The sequence below is a fragment of the Loxodonta africana genome, chromosome 13, assembly GCF_030014295.1.
Source record: "Loxodonta africana isolate mLoxAfr1 chromosome 13, mLoxAfr1.hap2, whole genome shotgun sequence".
Classification (NCBI taxonomy): Eukaryota; Metazoa; Chordata; class Mammalia; order Proboscidea; family Elephantidae; genus Loxodonta; species Loxodonta africana.
In genome coordinates, this window is record NC_087354.1 from 15,493,429 (window position 1) to 15,515,094 (window position 21,666).

General features: G+C 49.3%; 1 protein-coding gene across 2 annotated transcripts in view; it reads right to left on the reverse strand.

Moving 5' to 3' along the window:
• The window catches only part of SYNM (synemin), a 33,074-nt gene extending 11,912 nt beyond the window's left edge, over nt 1-21,162 (reverse strand). For both annotated transcript variants that reach the window (XM_064267067.1, XM_064267066.1), the window contains exons 1-2: nt 20,326-21,162; nt 11,168-11,292 (exon numbers count right to left, since the gene is read on the reverse strand). In XM_064267067.1, the coding sequence (XP_064123137.1) occupies nt 11,168-11,292; nt 20,326-21,135 (935 nt within the window). In that variant the 5' untranslated portion in view covers nt 21,136-21,162. The remainder of the gene's footprint in view (nt 1-11,167; nt 11,293-20,325) is intronic.
• Between the last annotated feature and the right edge of the window lie 504 nt (nt 21,163-21,666).

A 21,666-nucleotide genomic window follows, 5' to 3' on the forward strand; every position in this document is an offset into this window, starting at 1 on the left:
GATATTTTTTTTTTTTTTCAGAAACCCTGGTGGCACAGTGGTTAAGTGCTGCAGCTGCGAGCCAAAAGGTCGGCAGTTTGAGCCCACCAGCTTCCTAACTGGCCGTCAGCATTCTGTCCTATAAATGTATGATCCACATTGCTCTCAGTGACCTATCTGACTTTAGCTGGTTCCCCACTGTCCACAGCACAAATTCTAAGATCTTTAACATGGAACATTTGACCCTCATTATCTGGCCCCTAACCAGCTCTCGGACTCTTGGTGGTGCAGCAGTTAAGAGCTCAGCTGCCAACCAAATGGTTGGCAGTTTGAACCCACCAGCCGCTCTTTGGAAACCCTATGGGGCAGTTCTACTCTGTCCTATAGGGTCACTGTGAGTTGGAATCAACTCACGGCAACAGGTTTATGGGTTTTTTTGTGTGTGTGTGTGATTTTACTCAAAATACCCCTACAGGGCTCTCCCATAATAACATGAAGTTCCCACTGAGGAAATGCCACTCCTCCCCGCCATGGCTCCTGGAAGGGGAGCACACATCCCCTTACATGCACAGCAGGGCATAGTGATTTGCTGCATGTGTTCACGGACACATCTCAGCACAGACAAGTCATTCCGCCTCCCATCCACACTCACAGGAGACTCGGACGTTAAAGGCATAAACATCTCTAAGGAGATGTTGGAACTGTGCGATTTCCCCAAAAGCTCTTAAAGCGACATTCTTCAGGGATATCAGGAACAGACTCCTACAACTTCAAGAAACGAGTAGAAGGTTCTCAGAGGCTCCAATCGAACCTAGCTATTTTGAGATTGGTGGAGGAAAACTGCCTCTGAGCTGTGGCTGAGAAATGCCAACCCCATGAATCACCGGCTATTAGCGAACATTTCATACCACTTCACTGGTTGGCAACCTCTAATGCAGGAAAATAAGCAAACGTGCAGGAAAACAAAGTCCCCTGCCTCATTAAGGAGTCCAACATAAACCCACGGTGCTGAAATGTACTGTGATGTGGCCTCTGGCCCAGCTCCAGGACCTAATAGGCCCCCTGCCTTCCCAAGCAAGGCTGTCTGTCTGGTGTAGATGGCTGTAATTGAATTTCTCAGCAGGTCTCTGTCACTGAGGACTTCCGGGCATGGTGCCTCACTGTGCGCCCACCATAAATGAGGGCAAGAGGGAGGGAGGGGGACAGGCAGATAACATTTCCAGAAGTGACTGTCCTGAGGTCCGAGGAGTGTTCACGCAGTGCATTCTGATCTACAAGCAAGGAAGGGGAGAGCTAGGAAGGATAAAGGGGGCTGCAGGCCCCCCAGAGTTGGGAGGAGGGGTGCAGAGCATGAGGGAAGCTGAGCACCAGGGAGGGCTAAAGGGCCGCCTGGTCACCGTGGGCAGAGCTGGGGCCCAGGCTCCTGTGGAGTGCTCAGGACTCCGCCCTCTGCACCACCATATGGCCTATGGCCAGTCAGTCAGTCAGTCAGTCACACGGAGGACAGCAGGATGGAGGGGAGGATAAGGGGATATGGGGCAGAATTCCATTCACAGCCGAGCTTCCAGGTCAGAATCAGAAGACCACGGACATTAGGTGAAATGTTAGCCCCCAGGCAACAGGTCTGTGTAAAGTTCTGCTGATTTACTCTGTCACTCACCAAAAGCCTTCTCCTCGATACTAGAGACTGAAAACACAAAAACAAGGGGATGATAAACAGAAGGACAGAAAACTACTAATAAAATAGAGAGAGGAAGCTCAAGGAGTGGCCAACAGAAGCCCTGGAATCAGGTTGCCTGGATTCAAATCCCAGGCAGTCCACTTCTTAGTTCTGTGACCTTGGGCAAGCTACTGAAGCCATCTGTGACTCAGTCTCCCCACTTCTAAAGTGGGGAGAACAATGGTCTTTACCTCATAGGTTAATGGTGGAAATTAATTAAGTAAATAAGTTTGAAGTACTTACCATAGTGGATGTCATGGACTAAACCCTCAATACATGTTCGCTATCACCTTCCTCTTCATCTTCTACTGACCTCAGGAGATTGACTTTAGTTAACTCAGTTAACATAAGGAGGTCAAGAGGGGAAGGGATTCTGGCTAACCAAACATTATGGTTAACTAAGGGTTAATTCATTTATTCCATGAGGGCTCCCAGAACAAAGAAACTCTCTTATAAATGTGGGGAAGGCTTGCAACACAATGTATATTAGTTGATCTCCTCAATTAGTTATTTTTAAGACTACAAGATTTTATTAACTTCAAATATTTCATCTAACAACCAGGTAAATCTGAATGTTAACACATTTTTTAAATAAATTTTCAAAAAAGTAGGATAATCATTTAGTTTTTTTTTTTAAAGGTATTTCTCCAAGGCATTTAGAAGCCCCTAAGACATGCTTTTCCTTTGAAGGCACACATGAAAAGGTGTGTTGTTGTTGTTGTTAGGTACCGTCAGGTCGATTCCAACTCACAGTGACCCTATATACAACAGAACAAAACGCTGCCCAGTCCTGCGCCATCCTCACAATCCTTGCTGTTTTAGCCCATCGTTGCAGCCCCCGTGTCGGTCCATCTCATTAAGGCCTTCCTCTTTGTCACTGACCCTCTACTTTACCAAGCATGACGTCTTTCTCCAGGGACTGGTCCCTCCTGGTAGCATGTCCAAAGTACATGAGACAAGGTCTCACCACCCTCACTTCTAAGGAGCATTCTGCCTATACTTCTTCCAAAACAGATTTGTTTGTCTTCTGGCAGTCCACGGTATATTCAATATCCTTTGCCAATGCCATAATTCAAACGCATCAAATCTTCTTTGGTCGTCCCTGTTCATGGTCCAGCTTTCACATGCATATGATACAGATATGGGTGGCCTAAAATATAAAGGGGCAACTAGACATATCATTATGAAACTATAAACGTTAGGAGGTATCCGTATCACTTCATTAGCAGTCTAAATCTAGACTAGGGAGTTAACCATATCTTCCTCAGTGAAAAAGTGCCGAGTCTGCTCCCTGAAATGAGAAAGAGAAAACGGAAAGCTTCCTGTGTCCCTCTCCTGCACAGGCACCAGATGAGGTTTTTTGATTGCTTCTAATTTAACCCTTTAAAAGGGCGTCGGCTTTAAAGACTAGGCAGGAAATCTCTGCACTACATTTTCCTATCTGTCTGGGCAAGACCGCCTCCTTTCAAAAATCTCTTTGTCTCTACTTTTGATTTTTTCAGGTGAAATGTTAGAACAATCATTATATCCTCCGCCCCATAAAAAATAAAAGAAAAAAAAAAAAAACTCTTTCTGAATTTTGATGGGGGTTACGTTGTCTGTCTTTCAATCCAGAAATCCAGGATGAGCCTCTCCATTTTCACATGCAGTTTTTTTACATCTCTCAGGCAAGTTTTGTGGTTTTCTGCACCAAGTGTATTCCTGAGAATTTCTGCATGTTTTGTTTCAATTTGGAACGATGTCTTTTTTTTCTCTTTCTCTCGGTATATTTTCTAACAGCTTACAGCTCGCTGATGACTGGGTACTGTTCTTTTTTTTTGGTTGGGGAGGGATGTTATTTTCCAACTATGTTCCTAAAAGTTCTCAATCTACAGCCTTTGGAGCAAATCCGCAAATCTTCCTGGGCAGGACAGGTTCTTACCACTTCATGTTAGCAGTGAGCTGTTTGGGGCGCTGTGGGTTCTCTCCATCTTCGGGTGGTCAACTGATGCTCAGTAAGCACCTATATCATGGAGCGGTGACCTCATGTGTCAGAGCAGACTGTGCTCCACAGGGTTTTCAGTGGCTGATTTTCAGAAGGAGATCACCAGCCCTTTCTTCCAGGCACCCCTGGGTTAGCAGCCGAGAGCCTTTACCATTTGCGCCTCCCACGGGTCGCCATGACTCAGAATCGATTCAGCAGCAACTGGTTTGTTTTTTTGTTTGTCCATTTCCTGGCATGGGCCCTGTGCTGGGCAGTGGCGTCTGTGACAGCATGTGAGGAGCATCATACCTGTCACAGGTGTCGCTAGGCTCCTGCCTCACCACCCGACATCAGCGCAAGGCTCCCACAGGTACCTGCTTCTCCAGCCATTGTAGAGAGCTCTGAGAGCCTCCCTGTTCCCTCCTTACCCTCAGCACCCAGTCCCACCTCCACTCTGCCTGCCACCCCATGGTGCTGACCCCGGGCCTACCGCCTGTCTGCCACATAAAGTCCAACCTCAGCCACCTGGCCTTCAAGGTCCCTGCAACCCGCCTCCTTCCCACACTTCCACTCACCCTCTGTCCTAGAAAGAAGACCCTGCACCTTCCGTCTTTCCAACTCACCCACCTTCAGCTCCTCCGTGATCCTTTTCTCCCAGCCCAAACCCTCTTTCCCCACTCCGCAGCACCATTCCCTCAGGGCCCAGCCAAATCCCCACCTGCTCTGAAAATCTTCCCAATCCCCTCGTCCTGGGACCCTGTGCCTTCTCTGGGCTTTCAGGACCATCTTGAACTGAGCCTTTTGCACAGCACTGAACCATTTGCAGTATTTCCAGGACACGTGCGTTCTACAGTTGCATTGAACCATTATTTTAACATCTTGCTTGACTTTTTACCTAAACGTATCCTGTTCCTCTCCCATGTTCCTCTCTTCTTTCCATCCCACTCTCCTAGTTGTCTGTTCAAATCTCCCCCATCCTCCAAGACCCAGATCAACTCTCACCTCCCCCTTGAAGCCTTCCCAGATCCATACAACTCCCTTCTCACCTCCAGAAATATTTAACTCACGCTTCTTTTGTGGCATTTCTTGTTTCCTATGGTTTTTTTTTTTTTTTTATGGTGTAGGAGGTAAAAAACAAAAAAAAATTTTTTTTTTTTTAGGAGGTTACTTAGATCCATACTACCTTATCTACAGACTCCGTTCCTCGACACCAAGGCCATGACGGGTATATCTTTGAGTTCCCCTCTGAGCCCAGCACACACCTTGGATCCTGAGTGTCCCTGGAGCAGCAGGAGGGTACAGCCTCAACTCACACACAATCTCATGGCTCGAAGGCTTGGCTCCTACCCGTCAATCACACATGGCCCTCCAAGACAAGCCCCCAAAACCAAGCCACCCAGGGAAGTGGCCTCAAACCATGTGAGCCCAGTCCTGGGTCCTCTCCCAGCGTAGTCCCTCTGTCTGGAAACCCTTCCATGCAGTGGTCTGTTCCTGGCTTCCCTTCTAAGATTCAAGGACCGCCTCCTGGAGGAAGCCTTCCCTACATGCCTCATCAGCCTCTCACAGCACCCAGAACTTCACCAGTGTCCTAGAACAGAGGACAGGGGCCAGGTCTTCACCATCCTCTGCCTACAGCATCCTAGTATACCAGCACCTTTCTGTTATCTGCACAGTCACAGGGCTCAGAGGGGAGGCTCTGCTTTTAGGCCTAGGTTCAAATCTCAGGCTCTTTACTTATTGGCTTTGGAAATTTTTAAGTAACAACCTCATTGGACCTTCATTACACATAAAATATGCCTCTTTGGTAAAGTTAAAAAATTGGAGATACTGTTTACAAAGCACCTGGCACAGGGGGGTGGGGGCGGCTGCTAGGTAAATCATGTATCATGGATTATTATTCATTAATTGTCAGAGATGAAATACATCCAAAACATATGATAGTGAATAAAAGGACAGATAGGTGGACAGTCATGACATAAAGATAATTTAGTAAAATGTTAATTGGCAAATCGAGATGTGGGTATATGGGAGTTTATTAGACAATTCTTTCAACTTATGTTTAACATTTTTGATGATATGTTGGGAAAACCTTGACAGGCGTTTTGACGTGAGTTAGCAAAATGAGATTTAAAGGCCTGAGTTGCGTTGCCCATCCGTGGCATTCAAAGCTTCAATTCTGTCCAATCCAAATCTCTACTGACTGCGAAGTGTGGTCTGTCCAGCTGGCACCACAGGGTTCTGTGACCGCAAGCAGGTCCAGTGTGGCCCTGTGAGGACAGCCACACCATCTGCAAACAGACAAGACTTAGGTGTGGGGCCCAAGGTAAACTTTCATCATGGTCCGCGTTTTCCTCTCTTCTCCACCTGTCCCTCCTTTGTCTCCTCCTCCAGGATGCTGTGGTTAGGCTTATCACTTACATGGATGCCTGTGGGCAGCTGTGCAAACAGTAACGTGTACAGAAATCTCGCTGAAATGCAGACTTTGACTCGGCAGGTTTGGGGTGGTCCGAGATTCTGCATTCCCAGCAAGCCTGCAATGCCTGGGGCGGCCAAGGGTGAGGGTCCAGGCACCCTGTAAGCAGCAGGGCCCGACCATAGGTTCTCTACCCTGGGGAGGCTGGCCCTGCCCTTCACCAATTAAACCAGAATCTCCCAGGGCCAGTGCTCTTTAAGTTCTCCACGCCCTAGCCTGTTTTTGAGCATCTCCACTCCAACCACTTGGCCTCACTTGCACTCCAGAAACATACATTGTGATTATGTCATCAGAAGTTGAGGGTCCCTAGCCCGAGAACAGGTTAGGGCCAGACGTCTGCACTGGGGACATGGGGACAGACAAGGCACAGCCAGGGCTGTTTCCTCCACAGATGGGGCACATCTCCAGAGGACCAGGGCTTTTCTCTGCTCTCAGTATCCACAGCCCCAAGCCCAGCTACCTGCAGAGCTGCTGCCTGCCTGTTGCCCTCCAAGTTCTCACGCTCACATTAAACAGCAGTCCACAAGACCGGCTTGTCTTCTTTCTTTCTTTCTTTTTTTAACACCCCATTCTTCCCCCCTCCCCCAACCCCTGGTAACCACGATTAAACTTTTCTATCTATACATTTGCCTATTCTAGATATCTCATACATGTGGGATCATACAATATTTGTCCTTTTGTGCCTGACTCATTTCACCCAGCATCATGGTTTCAAGGTTCGTCCGTGTCATAGCACGTATCAGGACTTCATTTCTCTTTATGGCTGAGTAACATCCCATTGTACGGAGTTTCTCAGTGACACAAACAGTTAAGCACTCAGTTGCTAACTGAAAGGTTGGCAGTTCAAGTCCACCCGAAGATGCCTGGGAAGAAAGGATTGGCAATCTATGTCTGAAAAATCAGCCACGGAAAACTGTATGGAGCACAGTTCTACTCTGACACATATGGGGTTGATACAAGTCAAAATCAACTCCGGAGAAATTGGTTTTGTTTTTTTGATATATATGTACCATATTTTGTTTATGCATTCTTCTGGTGATGGGCATTCAGGTTGTTTCTACCTTTTGGCTATTGTGAATAATACTTCAATAAACATTGGTGTACAAGTATATGTTTGAGTTCCTGCTTTCAAGTTTTTGGGGTATATCTCTAGAAGTGGAGTTTCTGGGTCCAAGACCAGGCTTTCTGGAAACAGCACCAGCTGTCTAGGCATTACCTCCTTCCTGACCATGAACCATGAACTGGCCAACTTGGTTTGAGGAAAACCTCAAGTCTTGGACTCTCTGAGGCTTGTTTTACACTTTCTTATTATTTTTTGAATGTTTCTCCTTCACCACAAAAGTTACAAGGAAGGGCTAAGTATTGGGGTTTAGAGGTGTTTGTGACACTCGAGAGATGCCCTAAGCACAGCTGATGAGTTCCAGCTATGTGGGTCTGCTTTGACGAACCAGAGTTCCTTCTCTCACATAGAAAACATTAAGCCAGATGATGAGCGAGATGATGACCTTCACCTGAGTCATTTTGGGGAAACAGCCACCGCAGGGAAAACGTGGGCAAATCAGGCAGGAGAAGCCATTCAAGCTGCAGTATCAGCCACTGTCAACCCTCTAGACAGGGCTAGAGGGGAACACCCTGCACAGGCCTGTGGGCTGTGGCCCCCATGGGGAGGTGACGTGTCCCTGCTGCCCTCTGTAAGACAGGGAGGAGGAAGGTCAACTTTCTCAGACTGTGGGTCAAGGTTTGTAAAGACCAAACGGGCACTGGTGAAGGAGCAAAGGCCATGACGGCAAACAGCCCTGACACAAATGTGTTCACAGCTATTCTCAGAATCTGAGCAGCAGTGCAGAAAATGGAAAAGGAGTCCCATAAGTGATAACGTGAGTCCCTAGGTGGTACAAATGGTCAAGCACTCAACTACTACCCAACAACTTGGTGCTTCAAACCCTCCCAGAGGTATCTTGAAGCCAGGCCTCGCAATCTGCTTCCAAAAGTCCATAGCCTTATGGGCTATGTTGTTCTACCCTGCACCATGAGGTCGCCATGAGTCAGAATAGAGTGGACAGCAACAAGTGATAAGAAGGCTCATTTTCAGGACACTCATCAGTGATAAAATGCCAGGTACTGAAGATGCCATTGCAAAGAAATGGGTTCTAGTTCAGCCGCCTTTTATATCTGTGGGCATCTCCTTGACTCCACCCTGCGTGCTGGGGAGGATTCCAGCAAATCGGCTCACTGCGGTCGGTGATCTACAGCCAGGCTGAGCTGGGGGCATATCAGGCTCCCCAGCTGGGCTCCTGGGCCAGACTCTGATGTTCCCCAGGCAAATTTGGACAGTAGAAAGACCTAAATCATTAATTTCCCTAAAGTACGGATGGTTTCGAAATTCCAGTGAGATGGCCAAGTCAATCCATAAATTACAGTGAAATGTCAGCAAAAGACAAGCAATAAACTCTGTCTTTGCCGATGGTCAGACTGCTGATGGTGGACAAAGTTGCTCACGGTGAATGCTCTTAAAAACAGCCAGGCTGGTAGGGCTGTGAATACCCCACCCCCCACCCCCAAGCAGGCCCCAGGCCCTCAGGCAATTTGTCAGCCTGTGAGCTCTCTGCTTTTTTCCAACAGAGAACAGAGTGCAGGACAAAGAGGGACAGAAAGGGCTCAACAGGCCAGAGCAACAAAGCACAAGATAAACATCTCTGGATTCCAGCCCAGGGAACTATTAAACAAAGGAAATGGGAAAATCTAACTGCTGCGCTCGGAAGATGCACACTGCACCAGAAATGACAAAACATGCACCCAGACAGCGTTTCCTGCGCCTGCCCTGCACCCGCCCTGCAACCGGGCCTGACTGCGGTGCCTCTCAGCCCACAGGGCTCACTCACGACCCCATCCATGCTCCACCACACCCCATGCCTCTGGCTGGGGACAGCTCAGGCTTGGCCACACAGCCCAATAGAGCCAAGAGAGCTGAGCCAGGAGTTTTGTGGGAACTGTTGAGAAAGAGCCCTCCCCCCTCAACCCCCGCTTCCCCTGGGGGAATGAGGCTGAGAAGGGCATAAACCTAGAGATACTTGGGAGCCATCCTGACACGGGGTGAAAAGAACCAGGAAGAAAGGGACCAGAGAAAGCAGGGACAGATGCCTCATTCAGGCACTGGGCCAATAGTCCTGAAACTAAGGACTTTTCCGTTACAAGAGTATTAAGTTCCTTTTGGGCTTAAGCCACTCTGAGAAAGGTTTCTGTCACTTGCAACTGAAAAAAATCCTGATTAAACCCTTCCCGAAATAAAGCCTGATGGTTTATTAAATATCCCTTATTAATAAAGTTTAGACCATCCTATTCCGGATGTGTTTGCATATTGTACCAATCTACTTTTTCAATTGTTCACACCATGAGGGTTCCCAGGAGCATGCTAGACCTTGAGAAGGACAGGCCGGCCAGCGCCTCCCCTGCTCTCTCTCTGAGCTCTGACAGCCAGTTACCCAGCAGGACACAGCTACAGCACAGCTCTCAGAAGGGAGGCCCAACAAGGTCTCACCAGTTTGGCCCTAGGACCACCCCTCAACTCAGCAGGGGGCTTCTCCAAGGACTGCTGTGCCCCCAACAGGCCTCACCCTAATCATCTGCTCTCTCTACTGATGGCGATGAGGGCACTGCCGAGAGCTTGGTGACGCAGGTCTCCCAGACAGTAATGGCAGGGCTGGCCAAGGGCTGCAATGTGGACCGTGAGTGACTCCCGGTCAGATACTCTGTCCTTTAATGGACACTTTGATTCTCTTAGTGCAAAATCAGGATCAGAAGATTTCAGAGGCAGCCTACAGGGAGTGCTCAACTAGACCCCGGGCTCTGTCCCTGCTCTGCCCCTTCTGACCCTCTCCAGGTTTAACTCTCCCATCTATTAATGATGGTGCGGTTGAAAGCAAAGCTTGTTTACACCTATGTTCCATTTATGCTCACAACAACCCTGGGAGGGAAGGGGTATCGAGTCTACCTGACATGGTTTGGAGGGTAAAGCACAGGTCTGGAGCCACACATGCCTGGCTCTGCCCCTCACCAGCCAGGAGCTCACCTCTAGGCCCACACCCCTCTTCTGTAGAAACCGTGAGTGGCAGCCATTGCAGGAGGTTCCTGTGAGCACTGAACAGCTGCAAGAGCTTAGCCACATGCCCAGCTGGCAGTCAGGCCTCCATAATGTTGGCTGTTGGCATCATTCTTACAAGTGGGGAACCTGGCGGGGGGAGGTTTCTCAAATCCCTTCCATTGTAAGTAAGTCTCTGAGATTTGGGCCCCTACAGTGCTCACAGAGCATGAAAGCTGCCAGAAGTACAGCACCACCTCCACCAAAGTCCACTTACAACCCACGGCGGGAGGGAAGGGGTCACACGAAGAGGGAGTCCACTCTGCTGACTCACAGGCCACCCAGGGGCACCGGACTGTGTTCCCTGCCCCGCCCAGCCCCCAGCCCCTTTGAGGGCCTTTTGCCTTTTCATCTGGGATGGTTACCCTGAATTTGAATTGACAGCTTGATAAACAGAATCAGCTGCCCTAAAGTGCCATGCTAATCTTTGGCAGGGATCCAATCCTTCAAAGCCAAACCAGTGGCCGCATGGCAGAGTCAGAGCTCTGGGATGTAATGCAACAGTGTGAGAGGCAGATGGAGTCACCCTCCAGGTTCGAATCCCGGCTCTTTGACTTTCTAGATCCGTAACTTCTGTGAGTGAAGTCTGCTCATCTGTAAACGTAGTACTAATACCTAGGATTCAGCAAGCTGGCATCTGTAAAGCTCTTAAACACTGCCCAGGGCATGGCAAACACTAGGCAAGGGTATTGGGCTTAGCTATTCCCATCACTGGAGAAACCTGCCCAGCGATCTGAATGAGCCCCTGCGCCTCCACCTCCTCTGCCCTGAACTCCTCACGGGGCCATGCCAAGGGCTGCTTTCTGCTTGTTGCAAAGCCGCGGAGGCTCCGCAGAGGCTGCAGTGATTCTGCACAGCTGACTCCATCAAGGAGGACCAGGCCCAGATCCTTACCGATAGGTTGCCACCTCCAGGCTGAGGCTGGTCTTCACCTGCACGAGCTCCTGATAGTCCCGCAGCCGGTCGGTCATGGCCAAGGCAAGGGCTGCCTTCTCATCCTCCAAGCAGTCAATCACTCTCTAAAGAGAAAAGAGGGGCGTTAGAGCCAAGAAGGGGGCTTTCGTCCGAGAAGCGGGGCTTTGCTGAGTCAAACTCAGGGTACTCACAATTCAGGACATAAAAGGAGATTAAAACTCTCCAGGCTAATTAAAGACACAGCTATTTGCAAAGATTTGTATTTCTTTGTCATGGATTGAATTATGTCCCCCCAAAAATGTGTTTCAATTTGGCTGGGCCATGATTCCCAGTACTGTGATTTTCCCATATGTTGTAAATCCTGTCTCTATGATGTTAATGAGGAAGGATGGGTGGCAGTTGTGTTCCTGAGGCAGGACTCAATCTACAAGATTGGATTGTGTTTTGAGGCAGTCTGTTGAGATACAAAAGAAAGAAGCCAGCAGAGAGACAGGGGACGTGATACCACCAAGAAAGCAGTGCAGGGAGCAGAGTTCATCCTTTGGACCCGGGGTCCCTGTGCAGAGAAGCACCTAGCCTGGGGGAAGACTGATGAGAAGGCCAACAGAGAGAGGAAGGCTTCGCCTGGAGCTGACACCCTGAATTTGGACTTTTAGCCTACTTTACCATGAGAAAATAAACTTCTCTTTGTTAAAGCCATCCACTTGTAGTATTTCTGTTACAGCAGCACTAGATGACTAACACACTTTTCCACAGAGAAAGTTATTTTTTATCCCATATGGAAGATTTTGATAGGACACTGGCTTCTCTGTTCTTACTCACTAACAATAATGAATGCTTAGGAGTTTTTCAAAGTCATCTCTGCAGCTCAGACATCAGTCTACTTAGGAAGGCCAATACACCAAACTGGTCAACTAAGATACTACTGAAAATCATACTACAGAGTGGAGGCTTTTACAATATTTAAAACAGCACTCCACTTGGATTTGAAACAGAACTTCCCCCAAGCTCATGATTTCTCCCCATAATAAGCAGGTAAGCAGATATAAAGTTCTTCTCTTCGTTTCACTTTTTCTAAGTTACTTAAAAATCATCTGGAGAGAAAAGCTACATTAATGAGACAGTAATATATTCTGCTACCACCCATCTGTCAGTTTCTCATACTGTGTTGGTTTGCATGTTGCTAGGATGCTGGGAGCTATGCCACAGGTATTCAAATACCAGCAGAGTCACTCATGGTGGACAGGTTTCAGCAGAGCTTCCAGACTAACACAGGCTAGGAAAAAAGGCCTGGCAATCTACTTCCAAAAATCAGGCAATGAAATCTTATGGATCACAATAGAATGTTTTGTCTGATACAGTGCTGGAAGATGAGCCCTCTAGGTTGGAAAACCAAAGCCAAACCAGACCCATTGCCATCGAGTCAATTCCAACTTATAGTGACCCTACAGGACAGAGTAGAACTGCCCCAAAGGGTTTCCAAGGAACAGCTGGTGGATTCTAACTCCCCACCTTCTGGTTAGCAGCCAAGCTCTTAACCCCTGTACCACCAGGGCTCCTGGGTGGGAAGGCACTCAAAATACACAGTGGCCACAACAACAGACTCAATCATACCATGATGGTGAAGACGGCACAGGACTGGGCAATGTCTCACACGTGTCCATGGCGTCTCCAAGAATCATGGTTGACTCAATGGCAACTAACAGCAGCAACATATTCTGAACTTAAAATGTGAAAAGTCAGACCCACAGATGAACTTCCTTTTTTAGTATACTTGTGCACTGTAGTTAGTAACTGTCCTTCAGTGCTTGTTCAGGTCGCCATCATAGCCATTACCACCATTCCATTCAGGACATCTGGGTCAATCACCTGTCCTCCCCTCTCCCAGGCTGGGAGGACTCCGGAGAGCAAGAGTCCCAATGCTTTTGCATCCCAGCCTCTAGTATAGTGCCTTCCACACACAAGTTACACAATACATATTGGGTGAATTGAATTTATAACAAAATGATCAAGATATTACCCTCCTCAAGGTTTAATCATTTTAAACTGGCAATATCCTTTAATTAATAACCACATTGGCTTCATTTGTAGCATTTTTGCATTTTCTTCCTGTTAGCCAGTACCCCAAGAAATAATCAAAGGGCAAATATTTAAACATTGGAGTAAGTCTGCATACTGTAACTTCTGATTTTTAACGGAAAATAGCATTTCTGAACACAATTAACTAAACTAGGATGCCCTTTTAAATATTTATCTTTTTAAGAACTCAAAAATTGTAAATCAATTAGGAGAGGGACTATCTTCATTCCTCCTGTTCTCTGCCAGAGGCGCCTGGCAAGGAGCTGGAGTTCCATAATAAATATGGAATGTTGTCAAACCGAGGAATGCACTTAACCAAGATTTCACAGTGTTCCAAGCACTGGACCTAACACTAGAAAAATGATCTGCGTGGAAGTAGTTTTGCTTCTCATAACAGTCTATTTCTGAGCTAATAATTGTTAGGCACACTTTGTATAAACGTATGCTAAACACAAAAAAACAAAACTACTGAGCTTTTAAACCAAAGGAGTAAATTTAAGTACTGGTGGCATATGTCCCATGTGTTAACAGACCCCAAATCTGGCATTATCCGTAGATAAAACCCATAAACCCACTGCCATCAAGTCGATTCCAACTCACAGCAATACTATAGGACAGAGGAAAACTGCCCCATAGGGTTTCCAAAGAGTGGCTGGTGGATTCAAACTGCCAACCTTTTGGTTAGCAGCCAAGCTCTTAACCACTGTGCCACCAAGGCTCCACCCATAGATAACCCACCCAGTGCCGTCGAGTCGATAAAGAGGTCACTAAAGCGCAACGTTCGTGGAGCCGTGATGTAAGTGACAGAGCTGCCAGAATTTAGTTGACATTCTCACAGTCTATAGTTAAGTCTCAGTGTGAAGAACCTACGTTTCCCCTGTTTTAGAGGGAATATAAATTCAGGGACAAGATCACAACATAAAACGTGCCGTTGTCATATGTACATCACTCCTTTCTACTGCATGGGCTCTGACCAACACATTAAAACCTAAGAATTTATAGTAATTTTTTCTTTACAAAGAAGTTCAAGTGGTGTTAAACTGGACTGAGATTAACTCAAATCTCCAACCACCAGAGTCAAAAACCTCCTAAGCAGTTCAGCGTTTCCCAGCCATGCCAAGGTCTGTGTGAAGATTTTTTCTCCTCCAGGAGGGCACAAAATGGTTCTGGACCCCACAAAATACGAGGAGGAAAATCCAACTGTGTTTAAGTTGAAATAAGTATAAATTCCAACCACATTTCCATGTGACTCAACTCTCCCTAAACTGTCAAAGGAAAATTAATTCACTTTTGGAAGTAGGAACATGAGACTTACTGGCTCCCAACTGTCTCCACAGAAATCATTACCAATCCTGCTGGAAACGCTTTCAACAGAGCTTCAGATTTGGGCTCTGCGTTGCCAGGAGCTTTCAAGCTGTGGGCCGGGCCGGGGCACTGCAGCCACCAGATAAAGGACAGCTAATTTTAACCCAAGTAGAAGCAATAGCCCTAATGCTGTAAAAGCTTGGGAGAGAGGTCACCTTTTTTAGCTGCTATTTAGAAAACATTTGGGTTCCCTCCAGGGATGACGAAACCTGGGTGCATACTAGGGGAAGCACGCTGCCGTTAGTTAGCATTCAGAGGACTAGCTTTCTCCTAACCAACTGAGTCGCCCCTGTTGAGCGAGTCACACAGCCTCGACAGGAAGAGCTTGTAAATGGTACAGCCACTTCAATCTTGTTAGACCTCAAAGGGAATGTCAATACTGGGATAACCTCATTTAGACACAAAAACTAAATGTATTAATATTAAGAAGGACTAATAGAGTTCTAAGTATTTATATCTCTGGCCCAGGTGGAGTCCCTGAACTCCAGACTCATGATTATACCTTCCAATTGATGACAGTGGGTATCTAAGAGGCATTTTAAACCAAACTTGTGCAAACTGAACTCGGATCTCCCTCCTGAGCCTGACTCCCTTCAGTGAAGAATACCTCCCTTCTCCCAGCCCTGGAATCAATCTTGCCTCCTCCCACTCTTACATAGCCACATGGCGTAGTGGTTAAGAGCTCGGCTGCTAACCAAAAGGTCAGCAGTTCTAACCCACCAGCCACTCCTTGGAAACCCTATGGGGCAGCTCTATCCGTCCTATAGGGTCGCTATGAGTGGGAATCAACTCGACAGGAACAGGTTTGGTTTTCTGTTACACAGCCACAAGCAATCCATCCACAAATCCTGTGGGCCTTAGCTTTAAAAGAGAACCCGTCTTCTGCTTCACTGCTGCCCTGGTTCAAGCCCCCAGTACCTCCTGCCTTGATTATTGCAGTTAAAATAAAATACCCCAGCTGCCATCAGGCAGATTCCTACTCACAGAGACATTGTGTGGGTCAGAGTAGAATTGCGCTCTAGAGGGTTTTCAGTGGTTGAATTTTTGGAAGTAGATCTCCAGGCCTTTCTCCAAGGTACCTGTTGGTGGACTTGAACCTCCAACCTTTTGGTTAGCAGCTGAGCGCATTAAATGTTTGCACTCTCCAGGGATTTCAACAGTCTCCTGAAAAGGCCTCCCCGATACCACCCTTGCCCCACAGTCTATCTTCACCAGAGCAGCTGGGGTGATTCTGTTCAGAAATAGATCTCTACTCTCTCCTGCTCAGAACCCTTGGCGGTTTCCCATTTCCTCAGAGTGAAGTTCAGCCTCAGTCATACAGCAGCCGCTCTCCCCCTAGCGCACTCTGCTCCAGCCACTCTGCCGCCAGGATGTTCCCTGAACACAGCACACTGCTCCCATCTCAAGACCTTTGAAGTCATGACATTTTCTCTGTGTGGTTTTGTCTTTTTCACTGCTGTATCCCTGGCCCTTGGGGGACAGATAACCAAGACAGAGCGTGGCACATACTAAGTACACAAGACTTGTTCGGTAAATAAACGAACTGAATGCACGTGCCCCGTAAGCTGCTTTCAGGACTCCTATTTTACAAATGGGGAAACTGAGACACAGGAGGCAACAGAGACAGAATCCAGGCCCAGGCAGGGCAGCTGGCAGAGCGCTGGCTCTTAGCCACATGGCTGGTCCCATTCCCCATTCCAATCAAGACAGTTCTCAGTCAATCATGTTTGGGGCGCTGGGAAGCCTTTCAGAAAGTCTGCCTCAGTGGTGAAGTGCTCACTTTCACAAGCAAAAATCTCAGTGTTGATAGGGTAAGGCTGGCATGAATCACGAACGTCTCAAAAACTTCTTAGGCTGGGGACCAGGAGACAGGGTGTGTCACTCAGGCTTCAGGTGATCCAAGCCACACATAAAATGCCGGGAATGTGGGTGTCAGTCCAGTGAATCCTTCTCTGGCAAACCTGCTTGGAGCAGACCAGGGAATCTCACCTAATAGGGAGAAGGCATGCAGGCCCTCTGGGAAGGGCTTTTCGCAGGAAAAGTCCAAGTGAGCATCTTCCCCGCTCAAGCTATAGAAGGGGCAGAAATCTGAGACACTGGGCACCGGACGTGGGGGCCCACCCTCCACTGGATCCAGCTCCAGACTCTCACCTCCAGGACAGGGAGGTTCCCATCACACCGCTTGGAACACAGAAGAAAGTACATGGAAGAGACTGAACCCTAACACTACTGGGCAAACAGCCAGCGCGAAGGTTGTGAAGGCATCTTAGGTTAATGGGGGCACCTCTGGTCTAGCCTTTAGGAAGACCAATTATCACGATTCCATCAAAGCAAAGTTGAACCCTGGCTTGGCCGCTTACTAACTGGGTGGCCTATGTGCCTCAGCTTCATCATCTGTAAAATGGGGTTAACATTAATACCTACCTCATAAGATTGGTATGAGGACTGAGAATGAGTACCTATGTGTCCAGTAAAGGGCTCGGCCCCTGTGGTGCCTGGCACATAAGAAGCACTTATCAAAAGCTAATTTTTAGTTAAGTATTTATCACAACCTATTAGTTATTTACAGTGTCTTCAGTCTCCCTAGAGCGAACTCTTATAGAATTTTTAAAAAATTAGGAGCTTGGTGCTCAATCATCAGTACTTGCTCTTTTACATAATAACTAGCATTTTCACAAGTTTTTTGTTTTTTTTTTTAACTAATGCTTAGTGTTGAATCTTTTGGGAGGCAATTTGAAATGTGGTTGTTTTAGACTAACTGGGGAAAGATTGGAAACCCTGGTGGCGTAGTGGTTAAGGGCTACAGCTGCTAACCAAGAGGCTGGCAGTTCAAATCTGCCAGGCAGTCCTTGGAAACTCTATGGGGCAGTTCTACTCTGTCCTACAGGGTCGCTATGAGTCAGAATCGACTTGTTGGCAGTGGGTTTGGTTTTGGTTTGGGGAAAGATTGAGGATATGGATAAATAATTGGTAACATTTAGTGCTATAAAACCTCCACAAATTAGAACCATAAAAAAAAAAATTCAAGTTCTTATTGACACTGTCCTTGCTTTAGCAAAGTCTAATAAGAGAAGAGGTATCACTGGCCAGGAAGCTGAAGGCGGGGTCCTGGGTCACGCTGCAACCTTGGGGAAAGCATTTTAAAAGAACATGGAACCCCAGAAGACTAATTTAGCTTCATGGTCTGAAATGAGCTCCAAGAGTTGCTCCTCTAAATGAACAGTGAGAATTTAGTCCACCCAACAAGTTTCAAGGAAACATTTTCCAAGTCCACACTGGTCCTAGAGGTGGTAGTAGGGGTTCCCTAAATAAGGGTTCAGTGGACAATAAGTCTGGCAGGCACTCACAATACCCACTGGTAAAGGCTCCACGAAACCCTGCAGTAAAGACAGTTATTAACCTCAACAGGAAGCATGTGGTCCTACACAAGCTGACCATCATTGCGCTGTGCAGTCTAGGGCATGCTCTGGAATCAGCCCACACTGAGGCCAGCCCGTCCTGGCCCCACCTAGGTAAAGCCAGGGAGAAGGATTTCCAAAATTATGAGGTGGAGGCCAAACAAAATCCACACTCCAAAAGGTAAAATTCTAAACAATTTAGTACTGTGTTACTTTACAGATTTCCCATCCAGACTCCAGCTCTTTGATACTGAAACCCCAGCACAGTGCTAGGGACCCAGGGATGATCAATAAGTATTTGCCGATTATTTGTGGACACCTGTAACCAGAAACCCTGGTGGCATAATGGTTAAGAACTACGTCTGTTAATCGAAAGGTTGGCAGTTCAATTCACCAGGCGCTCCCTGGAAGCTCTATGGGGCAGTTCTACTCTGTCCCATAGGGTTGCTAAGAGTCTTTTTTTTATGGTCACATAACCAGTCACCACGCCACAACTGCCACACTTCCTTTTCTTCTGTTTTAGAAAGCACAAAATCACTCCATCATAAACTTTTACCTGCACACTGCTTTCTTAAAAGATTTCTGAAGTTGTGTGGATGATATTTCAAACTGGAGTGCCCCAGAACCACTAACATTGTGATTGGGGAATATCTCCAGTTCTGGCTGAGGCCGGACAGGACCAGGGCCAGACACTAGGGCTGGACTGACATAGAAACAGTGAAGAAGTGCAGGTGTCTCCTGTTGGATCAGAAGATCTCTTTCTCTGAAATAATAACTGTTTATACCATTCTGCACTTGTAATAACATCCTGCGATCAAAATCCACCCACTGTGTGGAGCTGATTACTCACAGAGACCCTACAGGGAAGAGTAAACTACCCTGCAAGGTTTCCAAAGCTGTAATCTTTGTCTGCGGAGTGGCTGGTGAGTTCAAACCACAGCCCCTTCATTAGCAGCCGAGTACTTAACCACTGTGCCACCAGGGCTCCCATCCTGAGACAAAACCAAAAAAACCAAACCCAGTGCCGTCGAGTTGATTCTGACTCATAGCGACCCTACAAGACAGAGTAGAACTGCCCCATAGAGTTTCCAAGGAGTGCCTGGCAGATTCAAACTGCCGACCCTTTGGTTAGCAGCCGTAGCACTTAACCACTACGCCACCAGGGTTTCCATCCTGTGACAGTCACCCTATTTTTCACAACCCAAAGATCTCACATTTGATTCTACTGTGAGAAAAACATCTCTGATTAAGGTCTAGTCTACATAATGGTTGCTGCCCCACCCAACAACAAACAAGGCAGCCACTGCTGACACCAGCCACAACAGGGCGGCCACTGCTGACACCAGCCACAACAGGGCGGCCACTGCTGACACCAGCCACAACAGGGCGGCCACTGCTGACACCAGCCACAACAGGGCGGCCACTGCTGACACCAGCCACAACAGGGCGGCCACTGCTGACACCAGCCACAACAGGGCGGCCACTGCTGACACCAGCCACAACAGGGCGGCCACTGCTGATACCAGCCACAACAGGGCGGCCACTGCTGACACCTGCTGCCTCAGCCATAAAATCATTCTGGCAAAACAAAACTGTTGTTTTCCCCCAGGGGAACCTTACGGCCAGTGCCGCTGCCATTTTGAATGGCTACAGGTACGGCTTGCCTCCCAACACCAGGACCTATCAGAGAACAAATGGTCAGTGACTTCTGGAAGCCAGAGAGGCTTCCTGAGTGGCTTTTTACGTGCACTAGGCCTACAAAGGAGCCCTGGTGGGGCAGTGGTCAAGCTTTGGCTGCTAACCAAAACGTCGGCAGTTGGAATCCACCAGTCACTCCTTGGAAACTCTATGAAGTTCTACTCTGTCCTACAGGTTTGCTATGAGTTGGAATCGACCAGATGGCAACGGAGGGGAGAGAGGCCTACAAGGCACGGGAAATGGAATGAAAACCTAAAGCTGACAAGTTGTTTGTCAGAATGTGCCTAGTCAAGTCAAGGTCTAAAGAAGTTGACAACTTGACAAGATGAGGGGGATGTGGCTATCTTCCAGGACCTGCCACAGGCACTGGCCCGCCGGATGGACCAGCCAATAGCACTCTTCTTCCAGAGCTGAAGAGGTGCGGGGATGCTGAGGGCAGCGCGGGGTCCCCAGGCCATTTATGTACCCTCAGGGCCCGCCCCACCCGTGGACGAGCCCCGCCCAGGTTAACTGACTGCGGCCCGGGAAACCCCGCCGCTTCTTTCCGCACAGGGCGCTCGGGCCTGGACAGGGAGCCGGCCGTCCGCGCGCACGGACCTGCCGTTCCTCCGCCTGCAGCTCGTAAGCCTCTTGCATCCGCAGCAGCTCGTCCTCCAGCTGCGCGCGCAGCTGCTCCAGCTCGTGCGCCTCAAAGCGCAGCGCCTCCGCCTCCTGGGCGCATAGCCGCGTCTCCTCCTCGGCCTCGCGCCGGCTCTCCAGGCCGCGCCGCAGCGCCTCCTCCAGCTCGCGCACCTCGTCCTCGTACAACTGCACCGTCTCCCGCCATGACTCGGCCACCAGCAGCGCGTAGCTGTCGTGCACCTCCCGCAGGCGCGGCGGGGGCGCGGCGGGGCCGGTGGCGCGGGCGCGGTAGTGCATGGTCAGGCCGGCAGCGCGCGAGCGCAGCTCCCGCACATCGCGGTCGTGGGCCGCGTCGAGGCCGCGGCGCTCCGCCTGCAGCCGGCCTAGCAGCGCCTCGAGGGCGGCGCGCGCGCCCAGCGCCTCCTGCAGCTCGCGCTCCTGCGCGCCCAGCTCCGCGTCCAGGCGCCCGCGGGCGGCGCGCTCCTCCGCGCCCAGCTGCTGCAACTCCCGCAGCTCGCGCCGCAGGGCATCGCGCTCGCCCTCGGCCAGCGCCGTGGCCCAGCTCAGCTCGTCCAGCTGCTGCCGCAAAGCGCGCGCCTCCTCGGCGAAGCGGACCTGGCCTTCGGCCCACAGGTCCTCCTGTCTGCGCCGGCCGCGCAGCTCCTCTTCCAGGAGCAAGTTCTCGCGCTCCAGCTCCCGCACCCGGCACACGTAGTCGTAGAGCCGGGCATTGAGCTCCTGCAGCTCAGCCTTCTCCGGGCGCGTCTGCAGCCGCCAGGACAGCATCTTGCTGGGTGCGGGGTTTCCGCGGCCGGCCGGTCCCTCCTGCCCTGGTCTTGTCCCCTCCGCCGCGCCGCGCCGCTCCGGCTGCGCCGCCGCCCCGGAGTCCCGCAGACTGGGGCCGGAGCTGGCCCGCGCAGCACTTAGGGGACAGGGCGGGCGGGAGTGGCGCGGGCCGCGGCCCCCAGCCAATCAGAGCTAGGCCCGGCGCGGGCCACTGCGGCCGGACAGCGCCCCCTGCCGGACTGACCGGGGCGCCGCGCAGCCGCCCAGCTCCCGGGCCTGGCGCGGCCCGCCCGCGGGTAACCGGGCTGGGCCGGGAAAGGGCTGCCACCTATGGCACCCGTGTGTTCTGGCATTAATGGTGGAAATAGAAGCCACTATCAAGTGAAAGATGCTGAGTTGCTATGATGCCGGTCATTTACAGGACACCTCTCACCCAATGCCATGGAGATTAGAGGTTTATTGATTTTTTAAATTTTTATATACATATATAATGAATTATATATAATATGCACACATAACATACACACACAC